The 25025-nt window shown below is 40.7% G+C and overlaps 1 protein-coding gene across 1 annotated transcript in view; it reads left to right on the plus strand.

Moving 5' to 3' along the window:
- Nucleotides 1-24695, plus strand: part of rlig1 (RNA 5'-phosphate and 3'-OH ligase 1) — an 82138-nt gene extending 57443 nt beyond the window's left edge. The window contains exon 7 of the mRNA XM_076302719.1: nt 24138-24695. Coding sequence (XP_076158834.1) covers nt 24138-24326 — 189 coding nt within the window. The 3' untranslated portion in view covers nt 24327-24695. The remainder of the gene's footprint in view (nt 1-24137) is intronic.
- Nucleotides 24696-25025: the final 330 nt, after the last annotated feature.

Raw genomic sequence — 25025 nt, forward strand, 5'->3', positions numbered from 1 at the left:
GCATTCTAACAGTGGTGCCTTTCAGTGTTGGAGCAGTGGCAATACCTCAAAAGCTCTATTCAACTATTGCCTTGCGGGGTGAATGCGGTTCGTTGGATTTTACCTGTGGCCTGCCTTCGAATTTAGCTTCTATGACTAAAATCAAATCAATAAAATAAAACAACAGCAGTGATTGGCTGAAAAAATAAATAATGTCACGCGTCTTGCGCCTCTCAAACTGGGCTATCAGGTAACCTACAGAGGAATTGAAATTATGAAATATGACCAAGGCATTAAAAAGCTGCTTGTTTGTCAGGATACTTTTTCACTGATTTATTTAAAAAAATATGAGCTATGAGTGTGAATGTTATATATTCCATCCGACAAATTATGTTTTACTGGTTTATTTGACAAATAATCTATATGGATTTGCTCTATAAAGACCTTTTGTCTGTTTGGGATTGTTTTGTGAGCCTGGGGTTGTTTTGAGAGCCTATTGATGTAGCCTATCTCAGATGTATCTCAGAATAAAGGAATACTTCATATTACTCTAAACCACCGTCTGTAAATCAGGCAGCCCACTTCACAGTGGGTCCCATTAAGAAGTGGCCACTTCATTCGTGCTTACCGTGATTCACACAGCAGCATTATTAAATTAATCTGTCACCATATGCCTACGTTTGCAAAGAAAACATTTGAATTTGATTCACATGAAATGTTACATTTAATGTACATGTTGACAATGAGTAGGCTAGTTTTGGTTGTTGGTAGTGTTATTGCATCCCTTAGTTATGCCTACAATGCAAGTTCCCTCGCGATTGTTAGCTCCTGTAGACAATATAGACGCATTTCAAAACATCGCGTTAGGAGTCCTCGCCACTTCTTTTAAGCTGTCACAGACTTAGGTGCTACTTTTAGGGCTAAAGTGCTTCGTGAATTACTGTTAGTAAAAAAAATAGCAGTCCTAAAGTTACAAGTGACGAAGTTACGAGTGCAAGCATCTCATATTAAATGACCATGACATTACGCTAAACAACATAAATCCCAATTAGCAACATACATCTCCTCCCTATAGCTAGCCACACAAGAAATTAATGATACTTAATCTCTGCTTAGCATGCTTCTCCGCTTAGCATTCTAATAACAGAAGGGGCACATTTATGTTGACCACTACAACATGACTCATGTCTGTAACTCTATAAAACACTTACTTTCATAAAGGACGCACACCATCCAGCACAGTTCTACACATGGAAACCGATATTTTGGGCACTTGTTTGGCCACGAACTCGTCACTCTGAAACTGGACTACTGTAGGCTGCACCCACCAGGGTTGCTAGGGGCAACATCAAATAAACGAAATTAGGATCTTTCAGTATTAAATGTGTACGTGTGATTACGAATGGATGTGTGTGGTTTGCAATTAGAATAAACAAGAAATAACATTTCCAATAATTTCCCATTATAAATTACATAATATTTGCAACTTCCTTAATTGTGAAGCTCACATAATTCTAATGATGTCACCGTATGTATGTGAAATGTAGTACAACGTTGCCACCTAGCGTTTGGATGTATGTAACATTAACGTGACATGTCCGGCTTGTACTGTCGTCAAATCCATGCTTTGAGGAAAACAATGTTTTTATCATAGTTTCCTCTTCAGTGAGCGATTACCTGGTCGTTTTTGTAACAGAGATGGCTGTTTATTGTCCCTAGGTTTACAGAAACACCTATTCATATTAATACGTATGGAAATCAAGTTAACGCTGCCGACCACTGTTTGTCTATTACATGGCCCAGAATGCCTTGCATGTCTTTACAACAAAACAACATAGTAAAACTTAATTTCCCGTAAACATATGAATTTGCATACTTGTAACATTTTTAATAATACTCTCCCATCATGATATTTAACAATAAGGAAAAATTTAATTTGAATACCGTCAATGTGAAAACAACTCTATTATGTAAGCTATATATAGCTACTGTTCTCCTTGCTATTTCAGTTCGTAAGTCCATACTATCCCATGGCAGAGCAAGGATTTCATGATTGGGCAAGGCTGCCCAGAGACATTGTGGCTGTCCAGAGAGATTGTGCATACTTGGAAGGCATTGTGATAGCGGTACAACTGCAAATGTGAAAGGTGATAGTTACCAAATATGGATGGGTGGTTTGCCAAATGATGGAAACTTTTGGAATATTTCTTTTTTTTTTTTAGCTTATGCACCCTCACACTGGAGTCCCTAGTTCATAAACAAAATTTGGTATCGATATGTGACAGTGTTCCTGAGATATGGACGACTTCCTGTTTCGGAGCTTCACCGCCGATTTCGTTTGGCTGTGACGGGCAAACGCTTTCGAAAATCAAAAATCCTTCCGGTAACTTTTGTGAGGCTTGGTCCAAGGATAATGTACGTGAAGTTTCGTGGCGTTCGGACCAAATTTGTGACCTGTGAAAATTTAGTTTCGCTTTCTGTTCAATCCATTATGGCGGACGAACGACATGCGCACCTGACGTCAAACGCATAAATAACATGGTTGCTATGCTGGTTGCTAAGGTGGTCGCTAGGTTGACATCACAGGGGTGGTTTCTAGGTTGTTGCTAGGGTAATTAGTTAGTTGCTAGTAAGCCATCTTAAGCTGACTGCATAAAGTGATTATTTTAAGAGATACATTTTCAAACCAGAACTGTGTATAGGTCATGGCTAAAAACGTATCAGAATCTCAGAAATAATCACGTAATGCAGCCAGTTTAAGATTTTTTAAGAAGTCAGATTTTTTAAAGGCAATCAAATTTCTGCTGACTCTCTTCTGGCTGCGGTTAAAGGCCAGCGCCTCGTGAGAGGCCTGAAGGGTCAGTTCTGAGGTTGTTGGCTGCTGGAACCGAAAAATGGACTGCATTTTCTTAAAAGACAATGTGACTGAATGTGACTGAAGTGCGGGCAAAGTTTGCACAGAAATGTACAATTTTTCCCACCCTCATTGACCTTGTCATAAAACTTGTTTAAATGATCACACGACGCCTCCTTGCTGCTTTGTCGTCTACATCAGCCTTTCTCAAACTTCTTTGACCTGAGGCCCAGTCAAGGCATACTTTGGGGTCATAGGGCCCACCTACATGAACCCACCCCTCCTCCCACCCCCCCCCCCCATCAAATTGTAATGATATCACAATTATTATTATTTTTATACTATATTGCCTACATGCACTTCAAAACAGTCAATGTTTAAAGTGCTAAGATTGTTCACAAAAGTTTGTGAAAGCATGCACATCAGAGTACTGCTTTACTAATGTAAAATATAATTAGGCCTACACTAGTTTCATTGTTTTTGCATTGTTGCATGATTGATATGCTATTTAATTACATTTCATTTGAATGCCTGAATGTAAGAATTCAGGAAACACAATACCAGCTTTTAACATTTCTGTTGTTTACTAGTTTATGTAAATCACATAACACATGAACTGTTTACATACTACTGATAGCCCATTACTGTACACAATAATACTGTGCCCATTCATTAAAGAGGCCCTATGCAACAATTTTAGCAAAAATGACCTTAATTATGCAGGTTGAGAGTCGTTCTGATGGTTCTACAACACTTTTTGGGTCGTTTGGTGGGTGCTTCGTCTCCCCCTAGTGCTTCTCCGCGGAAAAACCGAATATGCAACTTTCTGGTCACGGTCGGAACACATCCGGATGTAACTCGGCGGAAATACTCGAAAATGTAGTCAGATTGTAGTTTCTAAGAAGACTGCAAAACGGACTCCGACTTGGCTTTGTTGCTGTTAAAATTGTAAGTAGCCTACCTTTGGGTGAACGTTTTTGTAATGTGATTTTTGCTCGACCGTTTTATTGTGAGCCCTATGTGTTTAGCCTGGTTTATTGATGCTAGCTCGCTAGCTATTGGGGGTTTAGCGTAGCAGTCACTTGCTACCGAAGCTGCAGGGGGAGCTATGTCGTGAATAATGCGAGCCCAAATCAGGCGAAAACCCAGAAACAGCGAAGGAACAACCAGACCTGCATAGGGCTTCTTTAACATATATTAAACATCAGGCGTCTTGTTTACACATTTAAACCATATTTGCACTTCGAATTTCGCTTCCAAATTGTAGTAACTACATCTACGAAGTCTTAGGAAGATAACCATGTAGTCTGTTCATAGATAAGATAAATTTTGACAGAACTACAGACTTCGTGAAAGTAGCCTAGTAGCCCTACCTAAAAAGACTCCATTCACTTCATTGCAAAATCGCGGTTGGTCTGTTTACACATTAAAACCATATTTACACTTCGAAATTCGCTTCCAAATTGTAGTAACTACATCTACGAAGTCTAAGGAAGATAACCATGTAGTCTGTTCATAGATAAGATAAAGTTTGACAGAACTGCAGACTTCGTGAAAGTAGCCTAGTAGCCCTACCTAAAAAGACTCCATTCACTTCATTGCAAAATCGCGGTTGGTCTGTTTACACATTAAAACCATATTTACACTTCGAATTTCGCTTCCAAATTGTAGTAACTACATCTACGAAGTCTAAGGAAGATAACCATGTAGTCTTTTCAAAGATAAGATACATTTTGACAGAACTACAGACTTCGTGAAAGTAGTACCTAAAATGAATTCAATTCATTGCAAAATCGCGGTTGGTCTGTTTACACATTAAAACCATATTTACACTTCGAATTTCGCTTCCAAATTGTAGTAACTACATCTACAAAGTCTAAGGAAGATAACCATGTAGTCTGTTCAACGATAAGATACATTTTGACAGAACTACAGACCTCATAAAAGTAGTACCTAAAATGACTCCACTTCATTGCAAACAGTGTGATTATGATAAATGGCCATCACGTAAAGCATATAGCATATGACAACAGCAAATAGCTAACGTTTACGTTAGCCTAACTTACTTATCGTTGACGTTGACCCGACACGTTCATAAGTTAGACCATAGACTGATAAGGACGTCCATCAAACTAAAAGGGTTCGTTCTGATGTCTTCAAATTCATTCGAATTCCGTGTGCATCCTGTGTATCTTTCGTGCTGCTATCCTGTTACCTCTTCCTGCTGTTCTGGCAACAAGGTTTCACGCGAGATTACGCCACATCCCAGAGAGTTGTGTCAGAGAATTGTGTTGTCTCAAGATGGCGCCCGTCTGTGTGAACGAGACGTGAACATGGACGTGAACGGTACTGTTTTTCTTTTTAATAAACTGCCTGTAGACTTACACAGTTCTGAATGCTTCGGTTTACATGTAGATATCCTCATTATGCTACGGTGTAAGTGTGTTGCTATTTGGAGCCTTGGTAGCTATTTATTTTTACTACGTTTAGTTCAGGCGCTCTGGTTCAAGCATCGTTGTGTTTGGTGGGTCAGGTGACGAGCCGTCGGATCACAGCACAGCACCCAGAATGCATTGCAACACACCGTCATGAAGGGACTCATCGTTAGGTCGGCTTTAAATAGCATACAGAACCTATAGTAATATAACGTTGTCTGTAAGCTCCACAGATCGTGGCAAGACAATTGAATTGATTGTGGTCTTCTTGCCGGGCAATGATGAGTAACTTAACTTGGATAGTAATGATGCGTGGATGTGCATAATATCTGTATGAAAGTGTGTTTCTCAATATAATAATCTATACAACTGTACACATGACTAAGTTTGAATGGAGCTAGCTGGGCATAGGACTGGGCTGAATGGATTGGGAAAATACTTTATTTATTTATTTTTTTAATGACCTATATGAACATGGTTTGGCTTTAAAAAAAAAGATGAGACAGCGCAAAGCTCTAAATCTTTTTTTACATGACCTTTACAACTGGTGCTGGCAAGGCATTGAACTGGGCTGAATGGATTTGGAATATTTTTTTTTAATGACCTGTATCAACATGGTTTGGCTTTAAAAAAAAGATGAGACAGCGCTTTGCGCTGTCTCATCTTTTTTTACATTACCTTTACACTTAGTGCTGGCAAGGCATTGAACTGGGCTTCATTCGAGGATTCCAACGGTACCTCATTCATGAAAATCGGACATACTGGTCAAAAGTTACATTCACACACCTTCATATACACAGACAGCCCAGCCCAGCCCATTAGAGCTCTGCCAGATGCCTCAGAACACTGCCAGGTGCAAGCTTAAACAATTAGAGCTGTGATGTCACAATCGGAATTAGAATCCTTGAACATTCCGCCATTAATTTCAATGGGGCCCAAAAACACCGAAAAACGGGAATACCGCGAAAACGACAAGGGCCAGCGACACGAGAGTAACAAGCAAGTTACACCGGTTCGGGCCTGAATTTTTGGAGTTCGAACTGCGTCGATAGCTCAAACGGTCTAGGAGCAGTAGTTCGGCCAAAAAGTGGGCTTATAGGAAGATATAATAAGAAAACTTAAGAAGAACAATAGTGGGCTTGCTGGATCAAACCCACTAACTAGAATTGCGGTTCCGAGGAACTGCAAGAGTGGGTTTGATCAGGGGCATGGAACTCGGCCTCATCCAAGGATTCCAACGGTACCTTATTTATGAAAATCGGACATACGGGTCAAAGGTTACATGCACACACCTTCATATACACAGAAAGCCCAGCCCAGCCCATTAGAGCTCTGCCAGATGGCTTAGAACTCTGCCAGGTGCAAGCTTAAACTATTAGAGCTGTGATGTCACAATCGGAATTAGAATCCTTGAACATTCCTCCATTCATTTCAATGGGGCCGAAAAACGGGAATAACGCGAAAACGACAAGGGCCAGCTACACGAAAGTAACAAGCAAGCTACACCGGTTCGGGCCTGAATTTTTGAAGTTCGAACTGCGTCGATAGCTTAAACGGTCTAGGAGCAGTAGTTCGTCCAAAAAGTGGGTGAACAGGAATAATATATAAGAAAACTTAAGAAGAACAATAGTGGGCTTGCTGGATCAAACCCACTAATAAGAAAACTTAAGAAGAACAAAAGCCAGACTGGTTGGAATTGTTGGAGGTGGCAAACTACAGACTGATACAAAGCAGGATCAGAAATTGAGGGTGTGATATGAGACTTTATGTTGTCAATTTTGTCAATAAGGAAATTGAGAAACATCTCACAGGTTTCTGTTGTAGCAGGAAGAGAGGACATTGTAGTAGGAGGATTTATGATAGAATTAATTGTGTTAAACAACACTTTTGGTCTGTGAGCATTTTTGTGAATAAGCTCAGCATAGAAAGCTGCCTTTGCTGCTTTGACAGTGATTTGATAAGCCTTAAAGGAACACGCCACCCAAAATCAGTAGTAATATATGTTCTTACCTTAACTTTCACGAGTTGAGTCATACCTCTCCCGCGCCGGTAGGTGCACTCAAACGCTCTGTCATGCGGCGCGAATGTGTTAGCATGTTGCTATGCTAGAGGGCTCTGCCGTGGCCATAGAGAGAGGAACATAGAAGTAATCAAACACCTCCATTTTTTCCCTACTTAAATACAGTTGCACGAGTAGTTGATAAAAATGTGTACGTCACACAACATGAAACGTGGCGATTTTCCAAGCGAATAAACAGGAGAACTACAATGTGTGGCGCAATAGCACTTGGGAGTACTTTGACCTAGCGTGGTAATATTATTAACACCTAATTGTAGATCCTATCCACCACAGAGTTTAGAATCCATGCTGGATCGACCCTCAGCCTCTCCCTCCCCTCTGAGCGAGAGAGAGGCACACACACTAGAGATGCGCTGATGGGCTATTATTTCAACCATAACTGCATAGCAAAACTTATCATCCATCAGCCATCCATCAGCACCAAAGTTTGTTGACCAATTTTCAAAACTGCACCCGCCCACCATCCGTTGGTTGTTTTAATGTAGGCTATATGGGTGATGCATCGCTGCTGACGTGAGGCTAGAAAGCCCTTGCCTGTTCTAGAAAGACTGATCTAATGCAGCAAATATATTAAAAGGCTGAAGTCGTACATTGGCTAGGCCTATCCCCAGAATATCAGCAGCAAACTCAGTCTCTGTCGCGCAAAACAGTCTCCAAATAAAACGCACATCGGCCTGTTGCCTATTCTGCCAGCTTGTGACAATATATCGTCCAAAATGCTTGATTGCATTGCATTCTCCACATTTTTAGCTACATTTTCATGTACCACATCAGCATTTTTGTTCAGTGAATCTTTTGTAAATTACTTTACAATTACCGTCGGGCCCTTGTCAGCAGACTTCGGCTTGCCTCTTGCCACTATTCACTCCTTGTCTTCCGATGTCATTTCTGAGTCATCTACAGATGTTTACACACATTCACCTCCCTAAATAGAACCAACTTGACGTTGACTTCAACCTGTGTTATATCCTAGATGAGACTGCCTGGGTTATTTTGTTTAGATATTAGCCTATATATAAAACACATAATTGTAGCCTACCATTCAGGGAATAGGCATTTAAAAGAGAGACAGAGAGTGATATGACTCAGAAATGACATCGGGCGATGGCAGTGCGAGATGTTCAGAACGTAAGAGCTCCATAACATCCACAGCGGAAAAAGAAGGCAAGAAAAATAGTCGGAAAACTTAGCCTAGATGTGTAAGGCAAGCAAGCAAGTTTGGCGGTTGTTACTAAAAATGTGAATATGCACGTTGCACTGTTGTGCGGTGGACTTTCAGAATGGAGTCGGAGTTTCTTTAATATTGAGGCGTCATATTTGTCCGATGGCCTGCTATAAAATGAATTGCGATGTCTGTTTGAAAAAGACGCGCTCGTGCAGTCAAAATGAATGGGAGTCTTCAGAACAGGCTTGTCAGTCAACCTGACATAACAGTGTGTAAAGTAGCCTATAATGTGAATGACTTGTTATTTTATCAAGGATTTCTTTCTTTTTGCAAAAAATAAAGTACAATAGGCATTAATTAGTTGGCCAGGAGCATGCTGAAATTATGTGGCAAATTGCGTTTTTTATTACAATGATAAAATTGTAAAAGGACGTGACCGAAGCTGAGGCAAGCCAGGCAATAGGCCTATAGGCCCGACGGTAATTGTAAAGCAATTTACAAAAGATTCACTGAACAAAAATGCTGATGTGGTACATGAAAATGTAGCTAAAAATGTGGAGAATGCAATGCAATCAAGCATTTTGGACGATATATTGTCACAAGCTGCATGGCAGAATAGGCAACAGGCCGATGTGCGTTTTATTTGGAGACTGTTTTGCGCGACAGAGACTGAGTTTGCTGCTGATATTCTGGGGATAGGCCTAGCCAATGTACGACTTCAGCCTTTTAATATATTTGCTGCATTAGATCAGTCTTTCTAGAACAGGCAAGGGCTTTCTAGCCTCACGTCAGCAGCGCTGCGTCAACAAACTTGCCCATGGTGCTGATGGATGGCTGATGGATGATAAGTTTTGCTATGCAGTTATGGTTGAAATAATAGCCCATCAGCGCATCTCTAGTGTGTGTGCCTCTCTCTCGCTCAGAGGGGAGGGAGAGGCTGAGGGTCGATCCAGCATGGATTCTAAACTCTGTGGTGGATAGGATCTACAATTAGGTGTTAATAATATTACCACGCTAGGTCGAAGTACTCCCAAGTGCTATTGCGCCACACATTGTAGTTCTCCTGTTTATTCGCTTGGAAAATCGCCACGTTTCATGTTGTGTGACGTACACATTTTTATCAACTACTCGTGCAACTGTATTTAAGTAGGGAAAAAATGGAGGTGTTTGATTACTGCTATGTTCCTCTCTCTACGGCCACGGCAGAGCCCGCTAGCATAGCAACATGCTAACACATTCGCGCCGCGCGACAGAGCGTTTGAGTGCACCTACCGGCGCGGGAGAGGTATGACTCAACTCGTGAAAGTTAAGGTAAGAACATATATTACTACTGATTTTGGGTGGCGTGTTCCTTTGAGAGAATCTCTAAATATATCATAGGAGACCTGTAGTTTATCTTTTTTCCATTTTCGCTCTGCTTTCCTACAAGCCTTTCTGAGCGAACAGGTAGTGGAATTTAGCCAAGGAGTAGTTGACCTATTGGATTTACACCACTTTTGTTTTAAAGGAGCTACATAATCAAGAGTGGCAAGGCAAGATGTATTAAAAAGAGTAAGTAGATCCTCAGTGTCGGTGCAGGTGGAAAGAGAAGCAGGTGAAAGAGAGAGCATAAAAGTATTAGTGAACTGTGAGGCTGTGGTGGAATTAATAGCTCTGACAAGGGAGTAGGATGAGGGGGGTGGAGGGGGGGGACAAAACAGTGAAGATTCAAATAAAATCATAAAATGGTCAGACACACCAGTATCAACTATTTTAACATTGGAAACTGAGAAACCAGAGGACAACACTAGGTCTAGTGTGTGACCCTTCTGATGTGTTGGGGCCATAACTGACTGCACAAGGTTAAAAGAGTCCACAAGGCCTAAAAACTCATTGACCAAAGGTTTAGATGGGCAGCATATGTCCCCCAAGATTAATAACTTATCAGCACGAGAGGCCATAAAAGATAGAAGTTCAGCAAATTCTTGAATGAAATTACAATTAATTTTTGGTGGACGGTAGACTAAGGCACAAAGTACAGATGCATTGATCTTAAACAGCTGTAGTTTAAGTGCAATGATGTCATCACCAGAGAGCCAAGACTCTGTGATAAACAGAAAGTCTAGATGGAGGGACGTAAAACGGTCATTCAGAATAAATGCTTTGTTGGAAACAGAGCGAGCATTTAAGACAGCAAACTTAACCAAAGAAGAGTCCTGTTCATGACGTTCTTGGAAGGGGCCGCAGTTAGAGAGATTTACCCGGCAGAGATTAGCCTCTCCACCAGAGCCCGCACAGGTGGAATCAGAGGCAGCAGTGACGGGAGCAGCAGCAACAGCAGCAGCAGCAGTAGCGGTAACAGGCATAGTCTGTATGGTGATGAGGTGTTGATGGAAGACTTTCTTGCGGGGAGCAGAGTTGCCTACAGGAGTGGACCACACAGGAGAGCCACACCGGGACTGCAGAGTCGGGATCAAGCATCCTCCGTTGCTTGATGATAGATGGTAAAGGAGCGACGCGACCCTATGTGCATGTAGCGCTTCCTCCGAAGGATCCCCGTAGCCTGGCAAAGGTGGAGCACAGCTTCATCGATAGAAGTGCTGGCATTTGAGGAGGCAAGTTGTTGGAGCTGCTCGGCGGTGTAGAGAAATCCCATGTAGGCTAGTACAAATGTCCAAGACACTGTAGGTCTTGGATATGGAGGCGCAGCAGCTAAGGCAACACAGCACAAAGCCTCAATCTCCCTGGAAGGTCTAGTCAACCGGCTAACCTAGCAGCTGGTCAACAAACTCAGCGTCAAATCTGCCGACAGGATGGGATGGAGAGGGAGAGAGACACCGTGTAGCCAAAGTCCCAAAAACAGCCTCAAGCTCAACAGCAGACAGTGGAACACAGCGCAACCAGCGCAACGATTGCCCAGTCAGTCCAGGTCAGGTGTTAGTCCTCCAAAAAACAAAACCCACGATGGGGTAAAATTCAAGAAAATTATAACATTAGATAGCCGAAACGTAGTTTAAGAGTGTGACAAACTTTGTCAGAAAAAATAAATAAAATTAAATTGCGAAAAATTTAAAAACTCAAACAAAAACAAGCCAGACGGAGCGGCGTCAGTCTCACCAGCGTCCCTGTAACCTAGCAACATAGGTACACCTGGTAATTTTTTCAGATTTTTTTCAGATCTGGCCACAAACCCTTGTGCGCCGATTTCAATAGGCCTTAATCGCGCACTACAACCTTGCTGGGCTGCCTCCTCTGCTGTTTCAGTGTATTTCGCTCTCTTCATCTCATTGGCCTCTTCCACTCTGTCTTCCCAAGGAACAGTAAGTTCAATAAAATAAACTATCTTCTCTGAATGCGACCACAGAAGTAAATCGGGTCTTGCTCACTAATTGTGGAGGTACCATCGGCTGGCCAAAATCAACCTTCGTTTCCCAGCCCGCTCCATTTTCCAACTGGCCAGTTTTACACCTGGCCTTCGCGGAACGAGGTTTACAAAGTACATACAAAGTTAATTTGCCTAACCCCTTTACTAGCTGCTAATGAATTGACTTGAGCAAGGCACCTAACCCCTCACTGCTCCCCGAGCGCCGCCGTTGTAGCAGGCAGCTCACTGCGCCGGGATTAGTGTGTGCTTCACCTCACTGTGTGTTCACTGTGTGCTGTTTGTGTTTCACTAATTCACCGATTGGATTAAATGCAGAGACCAAATTTCCCTCACGGGATCAAAAAAGTATATATACTTATACTTATACTTCTCTCCTTTTATCCTCAATTGCCGCTGCCAAACATTTAAATACCTGGTTGTGACGCCACTGTGGTCAAAAATCTCCAGGCACACTCAGGTGTAAGAAAACACTGCAGGTTTATTCACGATACCGTGAGCAAGTCACTGGCAACAGCACGTTCCAGTACTCTACTACTTAAAGTTCTCTAGGGCAAGGCCCAATCTTATACATGTTAGATACATTGTGGTAATGTCGCTGTTCTGCCACTCAGTTTTCTGTTGCCATGTTTTTCGTTTTTGATAGGCCTATCCCAAGTTCTTCCATGAAGACATCTTACTGACTAACTGTTCTGCATGCAGGAATTCAATTCTAGCGCGCTTTAGAAGCGCAAGGCTATTATGAGCAAGACTGAACCACAGACAGGGGTGAAATATAAAGGCTGCATCATCTTGCCTATCCTGTATCATTGAAAACACGATGGCGCAAATGTTTCCTTTTTTGGATGACAATGACAACTGGTAGCGTTGTCGCATATTTATGCAGAGCGCTAGACAGTAACCCTACGTGGCTGATGAGGCAGTGAGCGAGGCAGTCAACGGCCGTTCTGGACTTTTTCCGAACGCACAAGTTGCCAGTCCGCCCCTGACAGTGGTGCTCGGGGAGCAGTGAGGGGTTAAGTGCCTTGCTCAAGGGCACTTCAGCCGTTCCTACTGGTCGGGGATCGAATCGGCAACCCTTCGGTTCCAAGCCCGAAGCCCTAACCAGTAGGCCTCGACTGTCCCCATGAAGCATGATTTCAACATGCTTTTCATTTATTTGGCAAAATAGAATGTGTAGAAGGTGTTACTGCTACTGCTTACTGCTACTTCCACTGGAAGCAACTGAATCCATGCATTTCCACTGAATTATTTTTGGAATCTGATCCCTTATCATACCTGTTCGTTCGTGCTCGTCGCTCGACTTATCGTGACTAAATTCAAGATGGCGTCGAACGGTAAAATTCCTTAAGGTACTGTCTGTATAAATCGTCTTGTAAATAAACTACCAGTGCTTTTTCAAAGTTCTCAATGTCTCGTTTTAAATGTCAAGGCCCTCGGAAGTCTACCAATGAAGTATGGAGCTAAATGAGTAAATGGTGTAAAACAGTGATTTATTTGCATGGCTAGGCCGATGCCCGAGGCACCCCCAACGAAAAACTGTTGGTAGCATTGGCTAACTAGTGCCAGATTTCTGAGTGCAGGGGACAAGCGAGATGAGCTATGAGACATACGTTCACACTCGGTATCATTTTTCAACACACTTTGGGCTCTATCTTCCGTCCCGGCGCAATTGACTTTGTATACTCGCGCGTTTGTCTTTCCTATTTTGCAGTCAGCGCATATTGGAATTTTCCCTCCACAGGTACATGCCTGTAAATTAGGGAATTCGATTGCGCCCACGGGGGCGGTTCAGCAAAAAGACGGGGCGTGTTCCGGCGCAAACGTTCACTGTTGATATTTTGCAGTTTCAGAAAACAATTCCGCCACAGACCGGGAACTCCCTGGTCTAAAGTCTGTGGCGAAAATGCAGATGCTATTTTAAGGGTGCATGCATGACCACAGGCCTGCATGAATGAATGCGTTGCACACCAATCTACAGACACCCCCGTGCACAGACGGAAACATTCAAAGCCTTGATAATATTTGTCCATTTCCTGGTTTTGTTCGTGCATTGGTGACCTAAATATTTAGTAGCCTATAAAGTACAACATCTACATGCAATATCTTTACAACAACGCCTAATTACGACCTATTAATCTGGACAACTGTATAGGCTACAGCCCTATAAAGGCTAAAGTTACTTTAGTTTTGTTCCAATTTACCGTTGTGTAAGGTTTTAAGCACTATAATTTTGCCTACCTTGTTGTAGCCCATCTGAAATAACTCCAAGCTTTGCTATGTTCCCTCCATCCTTTCGTTATTTTCAAAAAACGTTTTATATCCATGATGGCCTTGAAGTCTTGAGTTAGTGAATTAGCTTAAATCAGCTTTTCATGTGCTGTTAACCAGCAACAGATAGTACAAGAAAGCAGCAAGTATGGTTACAATTTCTGTACAATTTCTGTAGTTGCTGCATCCATTCATTGTTATTCTCTCTCCTGCTCAAATAAATGTTGTGCGTGAATTAAGTTGATGATAATGTGTTTACAAACTCTGCTTTACAGAAAATATTGTAAATAGTCTACTGTCACGCAGTTAATGGGATACTGTGCAGAGTTGAAAGTTAGGTCAACTTAAACGAAGCCCTTGCTTGGCCGCCTGTGCTGCGCAACGCACACTTAGCTCCTCTCATCTATACAATGTAGTTCCCATTTCTGTAAACCATACATAATTTCAAAGAAAAATATTACCACTCGAGGGAAATCAGTGTGGTGTCCATGTGAAAAAATAGGCATAAATCTAGCGTACACATTTTCACGAATCACTGATGTGTTGATGACATAAATTAGGAAATGTTAGAGGACTTAAGGAGACGTGATGTTGAACTGCATGCCGATGCCATTTAACCCAAATGCCCCAGCGGCAGCACGGGAGAGAAGAGATTAACTGACAGAAGATATGCATTGTCTATAGAGAGGTAATGTTAGATTACATGTACATTGCAAATATATCACCATGCATTCATAACCTCGTGATTCAGTGAGAATGATCCCAAAACATCGGAAAGTATATCTTTGTGACAATTCTGTATTACATTTTGTGAAGATGAAAAATCAATAGCTAACTGTTCCCAACTGAACAGTGATTATAGCGCTGTGAACGCTCCTGGCTGCGCCTGGCAAATACGGCACCATAATAGCAATCAGCTATGGAACAAGGGTGCCTGTTGTTAAAGGGAATGTGAGATGACGCTCTGATTGGTTTATTGCACGTTACGCCCAAACCACACCCATGATTAATGTAGCTACTTCAGACCACCCCATTTTAGATTTGCGTCGGGCGCAACAGTCAATATCCCGCCGGTAAAATAGCATCAGCGCCCAAGATCCGCCCACAAAGTCACTTGCGTTTTGCGCGGAGACACTTCCGTTTCAGACCATTAAAATAGGGCCCTTTAGGTCAAAATCACACTGGAATTCTCTTTTAAATTAGGGCTGGTCTGCAGGCTAACAATTAATCATAATAAAATCATGATCTGAATTCACATCTAGGCTATATGTGATCTAATTGTAGGATGACCATGATTCTGCCACATTTTTATAAGGACATTTACTGCTTACCTAACCTACAACTGTCCCCAAAGCATTACATTTGTCCCAAAAGACACATTGCTTTAAATGAACATTACAAAAATAGTAAGGCATCTGCTTGAAGTAAATATAGAGACAAAAGATGTATGTTTACAATGATATCACTTAAAAACAGGCCTTTTTTGTCTTTTTCCCCCAAAATTGCACTGTGCCTACTTCAGAGGGCATTGTTCAGAGGGCATTGCACCCCTCTTCTGGGGCCTACCATCAAATGCTTGACCTCTTTAGAAAGCTGAGACTCTGTAGTTTCTTAGGGAGTTAGTTTCTTGTTTTTTTCTTTCTGCCGGATAACAAGCATCTCTGAAATGACCACATTTCAGCCCTCTAGGTCACTTAATAAGTACTTTAGACCATTATTTGCCAAGGAATGCTGAGGCATGCTGATGCAAAGTCCTTCCCATAGGACTTTTGGTTACCCAAAATGCATACTGACAATAATAGTCTTGGTGTAGAAGCATAATCCTGGTATCAAAGGAAAGGTAACACTCTGAGGTTTCTTGTAGACTATTTTGATTGTATGTCAGAGGTTCTGATATGGAATTACTACACAGAATATGGAATAATTACACAAAAGTCTATTTTTGCATTTTCTTTGTTGGTTCAATGGATGTGTATAAGATCAACTAATATTGGATACAACAATATGAATATTCAATTTCTATGGATTCCTGTGAATATTTCAATACCCAAAATGCTGCATTTACTTATTACTAAGGATACACACTGCAGCTAGAAGGTAGGTAAGCACTTAAGGTGGAGGAGGGCATTTTTGATGCAATTTAATTGAGACATAGTAAGATTAATCTGACAATGTAAAGCACTATACAGATTGTACATGAAAAAGGTTGTCATGTATGGATTCCCAAGAGTCCAAGCTTTCAAATGGTGTATACCATTACTATGCTACATAGCAATATGGTGCATACAATTGATTTAGAATGTTGAGGGGAGGGGGGAGGTGTTCTAATGTTGGTTCTTTAAAAGGAAATGTATCTGATTATATTCATATGTTGCATCAATTCTGCACTAGCTAAATCTTTTTATGCACATTCAGTGTGCTATGAAGGGCTGAAATACTTGAACAATGGTTTTGGTGTCCTCCCAAAATTTCAGTCGTGCATCCCTGATATAAATTTGTGAGAGAATCGTGAACTGAAGTTGTAATTGAAAATCATTTTATATAGAATTGTCTATCCCTTGAAGCAACTTATAATGAAGGTCCTTTGTCCTATTACATATGGATATGGTATTGGCGCATAGAATCTGCATAGGGCCTCATAGCGGTGTCTAACTATAAAGTTATTGCTACAAGTTTTATAAAGTACTTGTCCAGTTGGCAAAGTTTTAGACTAAATGTCTGTTTCTTTCAAAACAAAACCTCTAACTCCATGTCTGTTTTAGACCATATTTATTAGAACAATTACATTGTACATGAGGATTGGAAGTGAGTATTTACACAAGAGGCCATGGTATATAGCTATTTCATAGTCATTATGTTGCACTGGTGCAACTTTGTTCTGTTTCTGTCCGTTTACCGTGCTACAACTTCAGGTATAGTGGACTGGTACCTGGTATCACTCCTAGTACCCTTCTTTTAATTCATTCATCAATTGGGGGCCAAGCAGCAAAGCTGCGAGGCAACCATTGTGTTTGGAATTAAAATGTACTAGTGGTGTCTGGTAATACTGTTGGAGGTCCTTAGGCCGACCCAGGCCAACTTGTGAAGTCATCGTAATTGATTCGGCCGCCATGTTGGATTTAATCAAAGACATCAAAAAGTTTTCACAGTTCACAAATTTCATCTGATCTTCACCAACATTGGCACAGACCATCTTCAGACCATAACCTATCAATATATTGCTCTCTGGAACAATTGACAAAAGCATTCGCCCGTAACAGCCAATCGAAATTGGTGGCGAAGCCGCCAAACAGGAAGTGAGCTCATATCTTAGCAACCCTGCCATGTATCATAACCAAACTTACTACATATATTCAAGACCCCATTAGGAGGACGCTCATAAAATGACACAACATGACACATCCAGTTCATTCTAATGCATGTGTGCAAGGGCAGGACAGGACGGGGTGGGACGGGAAGGGGTGATTGGGGGGGGGGGCTGGCAGGTGGAGGCGGTGGCAATACTCAGCCCTGTTGATCGCGGGTGTCAGCTGAGTTCTATCTTGTCGCCGTGGCTACTCCGGCCATACCTGCTTGGCCCCCTCATTGCTGCTTGCACATATATTTGGGGGCCAAGCAGCGAAGCTGCGAGGCAACCCATAGTGATTCTATGTTTTCTTATTATTAGGGGTCCGAGCAGCGTAGCTGCAGGAACCCTATTGTTTCTGTACCGTTCATTTTTTGGCCAAAATTCTGTAAAAGTCATACTGCAGCCTAAACCGTAACTCCAAAACTCTTGAAATTTTCAGGTATGGTTACCAGTACCCCCCTCTACCCATAACCCAAAATTTGGGGTACTGCACCCAAAGGTGGCGCTATTGAAAAAAAAAGTTAATTATGCTTATTTCTCCTTACCAGATTCACCTAGACTCAAAATTCTTTCAGAATATTAATCTCTAAACTCAGATACATCTTTTTGGCCCTGGTCTTATGGTCTACAAATGTTTACTTTTTCCACAATTTCATGGAAAAGCCAAACATTATAAAAAGTTTCACACTCTTCAAAAATAATCGAATCTTCACCAAAATTCTCACACACAATGTTTAGACCAAGCCTCACAAAAGTTATCGCTCAGAATTTTGATATTTTGTTCCATTTCAGAGATATAGGCCAATAAAGTTAGACCACTTAGGCCTTTTTTCCTAGATCACCTATATTCCTATAAACCGTAAGTCCTAGAAACTTGACATTTTCAAGTATTGTTACCAGTACCCCCCACTACCCATAACCCAAATTTGGGGTACTGCACCCAAAGGTGGCGCTCTTGTCAAAAACGCTTATTTCTCCTTACCAGATTCACCTAGACTCAAAATTCTTTCATCATATTAATCTCTACATTCAGATGCATCTTTTTCACCCTGGTCTTATGCTCTAAAAATTTTTACTTTTGCCACAATTTCAGAGAAAAGCCAAACATCATAAAAAGTTTCACAGGCTTCAAAAATTATCAAATCTTCACCAAAATTCTCACAGACAATGTTTAGACAAAGCCTCACAAAAGTTATCAAAAGAATTTGGATACGTTGTTCCATTTCAGAGATATAGGCCAATAAAGTTCGACCACTCAGCCCATTTCTCCTATATCACCTATATTCCTATATGAGTAATTTTTTTTTCTTGGATAACAACCATACAACCATCATTAGGTGGATACCATTAACAGTGCACATTTTCAGATATGTACTCTTTTTTATAAAGCCCTTAATTCTGTGGTCAAATGTATGCTAGGAATTTTCTTGATGTTGTGTGTTTGCCAACACACATTTTCACCATTTGAATGTGACTGCTCAATGTGTATGATTGTCAGTGGCTGAGTGGGATAATGCCTAGTGCTGGTGTTTGTTAGGTTGAGAGTTCGAATCCTGCTAGAGCTTTAGGCTCAAGATGCACATGCTATTGGTTATTGAAGATTCACACTATTGAACAGCACCTGAATGACATCAGACAATTAACATTCACACTCAATAGTTGCCAAGAATCAGAATGCCGACACACTCTATGACATATAGGGGAACTTCTTTGTTTACTATTTTTCCTTCATCATTAAGTCTATCATATTTATATTTCATCCATTACTGTTCTTCTCTATAAATGTCTAATTGCCCCAGAATATCCAAAAGTTTTCAGGTGTACTCTTTCAGGAAAGCCCTTCATTTTATTGTCAAATATATACTTGGAGTTTTTCTTGTGTGTTTACCAACACACATTTTCACCATGTGAATGTGACTACTCAATATGTAGGATTGTCAGTGGCTCAGTGGGATAATGCCTAGTGCTGGTGTTTGTTAGGTTGAGGGTTCGAATCCCCGGTAGTGCTTTAGGCTCTAGCTCGAATACTATTGGTTATTGAAGATTCACACCATTGAACAGCACCTGCATGACATCAGGCAATCAACATTCACACTCATCAGTTGCCAAGAATCAGAATGCCGAGACACTCTATGACATTCAGGGGAACTTCTTTGTTTACTATTTTTCCTTCATCATTAAGTCTATCATATTTATATTTAATCTATTAGTGTTCATCTCTACAAATGTCTAATCGCCCCTCCATGCTTGGAGTTTTTCTTGTGTGTTTACCAATACACATTTTCACCATGTGAATGTGACTGGCCAACATGTAGGATTGACAGTGGCTCAGTGGGATAATGCCTTGTACTGGTAATCCTTAGGTTGAGAGTTCAAATCCCACTTGAAGCATTAGTGAGTTGTGGATGTTAGCATACTACAATAGAATGCTGTTGGGTTGTGGAGGATAACACACTATAACATTACAGCTACTTGTCAATATGGACTTGTAGTGCAAGGCAAGTATTACTGTATAATTATAAGCTGTAGCCTATAATTATTTGTTATTCTTATAATATTTGTCATTTCTTATACATATTTAGTCGGCTCTTCCACTTGACAGAACAACTCTATATCGGTTAAGGATGTCACGCATGAAACAATGCTGCAGAAACACGAAAATACGACTTTGAGTTTAGTAGGCTATAATTTTCAGTTCCTGTTTATCTATTGCACAATGGGTAATAATTTAAAGGAATCATGTTGCAGTCTTGTAAATAGTGACCCTGCAAGATCCCTAGTCATTGCAAAATCATAGTCTGTGACTTAAAACTCTACTACTTGTCTTTAGATGTGAGAGGGTCTGAGACTGTAGTCTTTCAAAAATCTTTTCCAAATCTTTGCAAATCTTTCCAAAGTTTACCCGCTGGGAAACCCTGTAGCTCCGGAGCAGTGGCTCAGACCAGGATAAATTGTTTGCTCGCCCTCAGTTCGCTCTTTTGTTCATCTCAACCCAGCACTCCAGTGTGTCCTGCTCTGTGTGCGTCTTTGAGTTAACGTAAGTCATCACTTTAATCACCCTCACTATGACTTTTTTGATGTTTATCAGTTTGTAGAGTAGCTCTGCCATCATGTGTAAAGTTAAGGTCTTTGTTTGTTGGTTTGGTGTGTTGGAGTCCCATGTGAGAGATGATTAGGTGATGTTGGTTGACTTGGGATGTCAAGTATTGTTTAGTTGTACCTTATATAGCCTTATGATTTCAGTTTATTGTTCAAATGTCAATTGGTTTGTTTGTGAGTTGGGATCTGTACTGATTTACCCCATTTCACTGATTACTCCATTTTCTGTTTGTTTCCTCTTTGATGCAGCACACATACAAGTAAAGAACAAAAGAACAGATGAATTGAAACTCAAATAAAGTTAACTTGTGTTGCACCGAAACCTGCCATCTCCGTGTCATCACTCCATACCATTGAGCCTTCTGAGTCACACCATTGAACAGCACCTGAATGACATCAGGCAATTAACATTCACACTCATTACACACTGCTGGTGTTTGTTAGGTTGAGAGTTCGAATCCTGCTAGAGCTTTAGGCTCAAGATGCACATGCTATTGGTTATTGAAGAGTCACACCATTGAACAGCACCTGAATGACATCAGGCAATCAACATTCACACTCATTAGTTGCCAAGAATCAGAATGCCGACACACTCGAAGACATATAGGGGAACTTCTTTGTTTACTATTTTTCCTTCATCATTAAGTCTATCATATTTATATTTCATCCATTACTGTTCTTCTCTACAAATGTCTAATTGTCCCAGAATTTCCAAACGTTTTCAGGTGTTCTCTTTCAGGAAAGCCCTTCATTTTATTGTCAAATGTATACTTGGAGTTTTTCTTGTGTGTTTACCAATACACATTTTCACCATGTGAATGTGACTGGCAAAGATGTAGGATTGACAGTGGCTTAGTGGGATAATGCCTTGTACTGGTCATCCTTATGTTGAGTGTTCAAATCCCACCTGAAGCATTAGTGTTAAAATACTGTTGGGTTGTGGAGGTTAGCATACTAGAATAGAATGCTGTTGGGTTGTGGAGGTTAGCACACTATAACATTACAGCATTACAGCTACTTGTCAATATGGACTTGTAGTGCAAGGCAAGTATAACTGTATAATTATACGCTGTTTATCTTATTGACTCCGACACAGAACCCACCACCACAAATACAATTCAATTCTGTGGGAAACACTGCCTTCCATTATCAAACCCTTCATCTTATCCACAACAAATAAATAGTCCTGTAGAATCAAGTATTGTTAGAATACTGTTGGGTTGTGGAGGTTAGCACACTATAATGTTACAGCACAGGGAAATCCTAATTTTATGCATCAAATTTATTCCAATCCAACTCAAAAGTTTTGAACGACACAAAGTGAAGGTTTTATCCAGATCAAAACCAAGAATAGATTATGTGATCTAATCCAATTTCAGGATCCTTGTTTCCCTTTGAACAACCCATTTTCAAGATTTGATCCAATCCGATAGCTGAAATCCGGTAACTGAAATCCGATAACCGAAATCCGATCACGTTTCTTTTGAACAATTGTGCCCAAACAATCAAAGCATATGTAAAACTAAAAAGCTATGCCATCATGTTCGTTTTGCTCGGACCCCGTAAATCACCGCTTGCGGTTATATTTATTATTATAACGAAACGCTCATTTGCCATTGAACCATACAGTAAAAAGTTGGGAAATTTGGCACATTGATTCGGTATAGTCATATGATTAATTTCACTAAGTTTCATGTCAAGTGCTCTAGCGCCCCGAATGTGTCAGATTTTGCATTACATCTATGCGCTTAAAGTTTCAACCATACAAATTGAGGTATACTTGGAATCCTTGGATGAGGCCGAACTCAACGCACCCCATGACGTCAATTTCCGCTTAGTTGGATCTTCCGCCATATTGTATTTCATCAAAAACACTTAAAAGGAATCAAAGGTCATAAAGTTTGTCCAATTTTGACGAAACTTGGCGCAGATGATCGTCAGACCATGACTCACAAATGCATTGCTTTTTGGAGCCATATTCAAAACCTGTCGCCCGTCACGACCAATCAAGTTTGGCGGCGAAGCCGCCAAACAGGAAGTGAAGTAATATTTCAGTAAAGCTTTAACATATCAAAACCAAACTCAGTACATGGGCTCAGGACCCAATAGGGAGGAGGCTCAATAAATTTGATGACTTTTGACCTATAGGTGGCGCTATAATGAGCAAAATTACATTTTGGCCTGTAACAGGTAATGTGTTTGAAATTAAAACTTGCTATTGGTGTCTGTTAATGTTAATGTTAATGTACTAGTGGTGTCTGTCGGAGGCCCTAAGGATGACAGATCTGATTTTGTGACATCAACATAATTGATCCGGCCGCCATATTGGATTTAATCAAAATAACTTAAAAGTTTTCAGAGGTCACAAAGTTCATCCGATTTTCATGAAACTTGGCACAGATGATCTTCAGACCATGACTCATAAATGCATTGCTTTTTGGAGCCATATTGAAAACCGGTTGCCTGTGACGACCAATCACTTTTGGCGGCTAAGCCGCCAAACAGGAAGTGAAGTGATCTCAGCAAGGCTTTCGCGTATCAACACCAAACTCAGTACAGGGTCTCAGGACCCAATTAGTGGGCTCATATTTCAGCAATGCTTTCACATATTGAAACCAAACTTAGCATATGGACTTGGGACCTCATCCTGAGGACAGACAATAATTTTAGCAACCTTTGACCAGTAGGGCTGCTATAATTTGCAAAACTTTCTCGTATCAACACCAAACTTGGTATGTGGACTCGTGACTACAACCTGAGGATGCACAATAAATTTGGTGACTTTTGACCACTAGGGGTGCTATAATTATCAACACTTTCTCGTATAGACACCAAAATTGGTATGTGGACTTGTGACCACATCCTGAGGATGCACAATCAATTTTGCGACCTTTGACCACTAGTGGTGTTATAATTTGCGACACTTTCTCGTATCGACACCAAACTAGGTACAAGGACTCGGGACCACATCCTGAATAAGGACAATACATTTAGTGACCTTTGACCACTAGGGGCACTATAATTAGCAAAACCTTCTCGTATCGACACCAAACTTGGTACATGGACTCGGGAACACATCCTGAAGATGTACAATATATTTAGTGACCTTTGATCACAAGGGGCGCTATAATTATCAACACTTTCTTGTATTGACACCAAACTTGATATGTGGACTCGTGACTACAACCTGAGGACGCACAATAACTTTGGTGATGTTTGAGGTGTGCGTATCTGTGGGGAGCCATTGGGGTGTGTGGGGGAGGAAGTTTATCCGTGTATATGTGTGTGTGTGGGACGGGGGGGTTAATTTGGTGTGTGTATAATGAAGCAACATTGGGTTGCCATGTCAACTCCTGCTCAACTGCTTGGACCCCACATTGCTGCTTGCAGCTATATTTGTAATTGGTTTCACATAATGTTAAACTAAGCAATTGTTGGATGTCCAATTCTAAAGCATTCTTTAGAATGTTGATTGTGTAATTGAATGTGTGCAAAATACCAACCATTATCTCTGACTGTATGTCACCTTCTTTGTACCATGCAGCTTCATCGCCATCACGTGAACCTAACATGGCCTAATGGAAAAACCTTTCTAAATGCCAGACCTGTTGTAATCCATGTTGATTGGCACAAAGATCACCTGGAGGATTCCCACCAGAGTATATTCAGTGCTTTTTCAAAATTAAACGGACAACATTTCAGCAGTGTTGAAGATATAATGTTTGAAATGTAAATAATTCAACTGAATAGAATAAGATGTCTTGTTTACTTCAGGTTTTGAGCACGTTTTATAACTTGTGATTGTATAGGACCCAACCTATTAAACTTGCTTAAGGTAAGGTTTCCTATTACATCTGTTTTCTATTACAGTTGGTAGTCTAAGAATGTGTAATTTAAATTAAGATCTTGTAAATTCCAGTACAGTTACAGTAAAAACATATGAACACATGATATCTTTTGGTTTGTTGCTAAAGTAGTGTGCCAATATATCTTTTGTTTATATGAGGATTTATGGTTGGCAGGAGCAGCACAGAGATGTTATTCCACAAGTGAGCTGTCAGAAAATTACCAATTATGTTCAGAAATAAAGGTTTAAATACTATGACTTCTTATCCTTATTGATGGTGATGGTGGATCATGGTGATGTAAAATGTATTAAAGGGTAAAATCATGGTCACAACACAACTGGTAACAGCCCACATATGAAAAGTTTCTATGGTGTTTCTAAATTTAATTCACACTTTGTAATGGTAATACATTTGTCATAGCCATTGCAGAAAAATTCAATAGAAACAGGCAATTCAGCATTGTACCTTTACTTCAAATTTGAACCTCATATATTTATAAAATTGAATATTTTAAACACATTGCATCCTATTGGATTAGTATGAGGACATCCATGCCAGAAGTTTTGCAGAGAAATTAAAATGTG

This window comes from Alosa pseudoharengus, unplaced genomic scaffold (genome assembly GCF_046254945.1).
Source record: "Alosa pseudoharengus isolate Yale_2024_CS ecotype anadromous, Long Island Sound unplaced genomic scaffold, YU_APseudo_1.1 YU_APseudo_1.1_scf_10, whole genome shotgun sequence".
NCBI classification, from domain to species: domain Eukaryota; kingdom Metazoa; phylum Chordata; class Actinopteri; order Clupeiformes; family Clupeidae; genus Alosa; species Alosa pseudoharengus.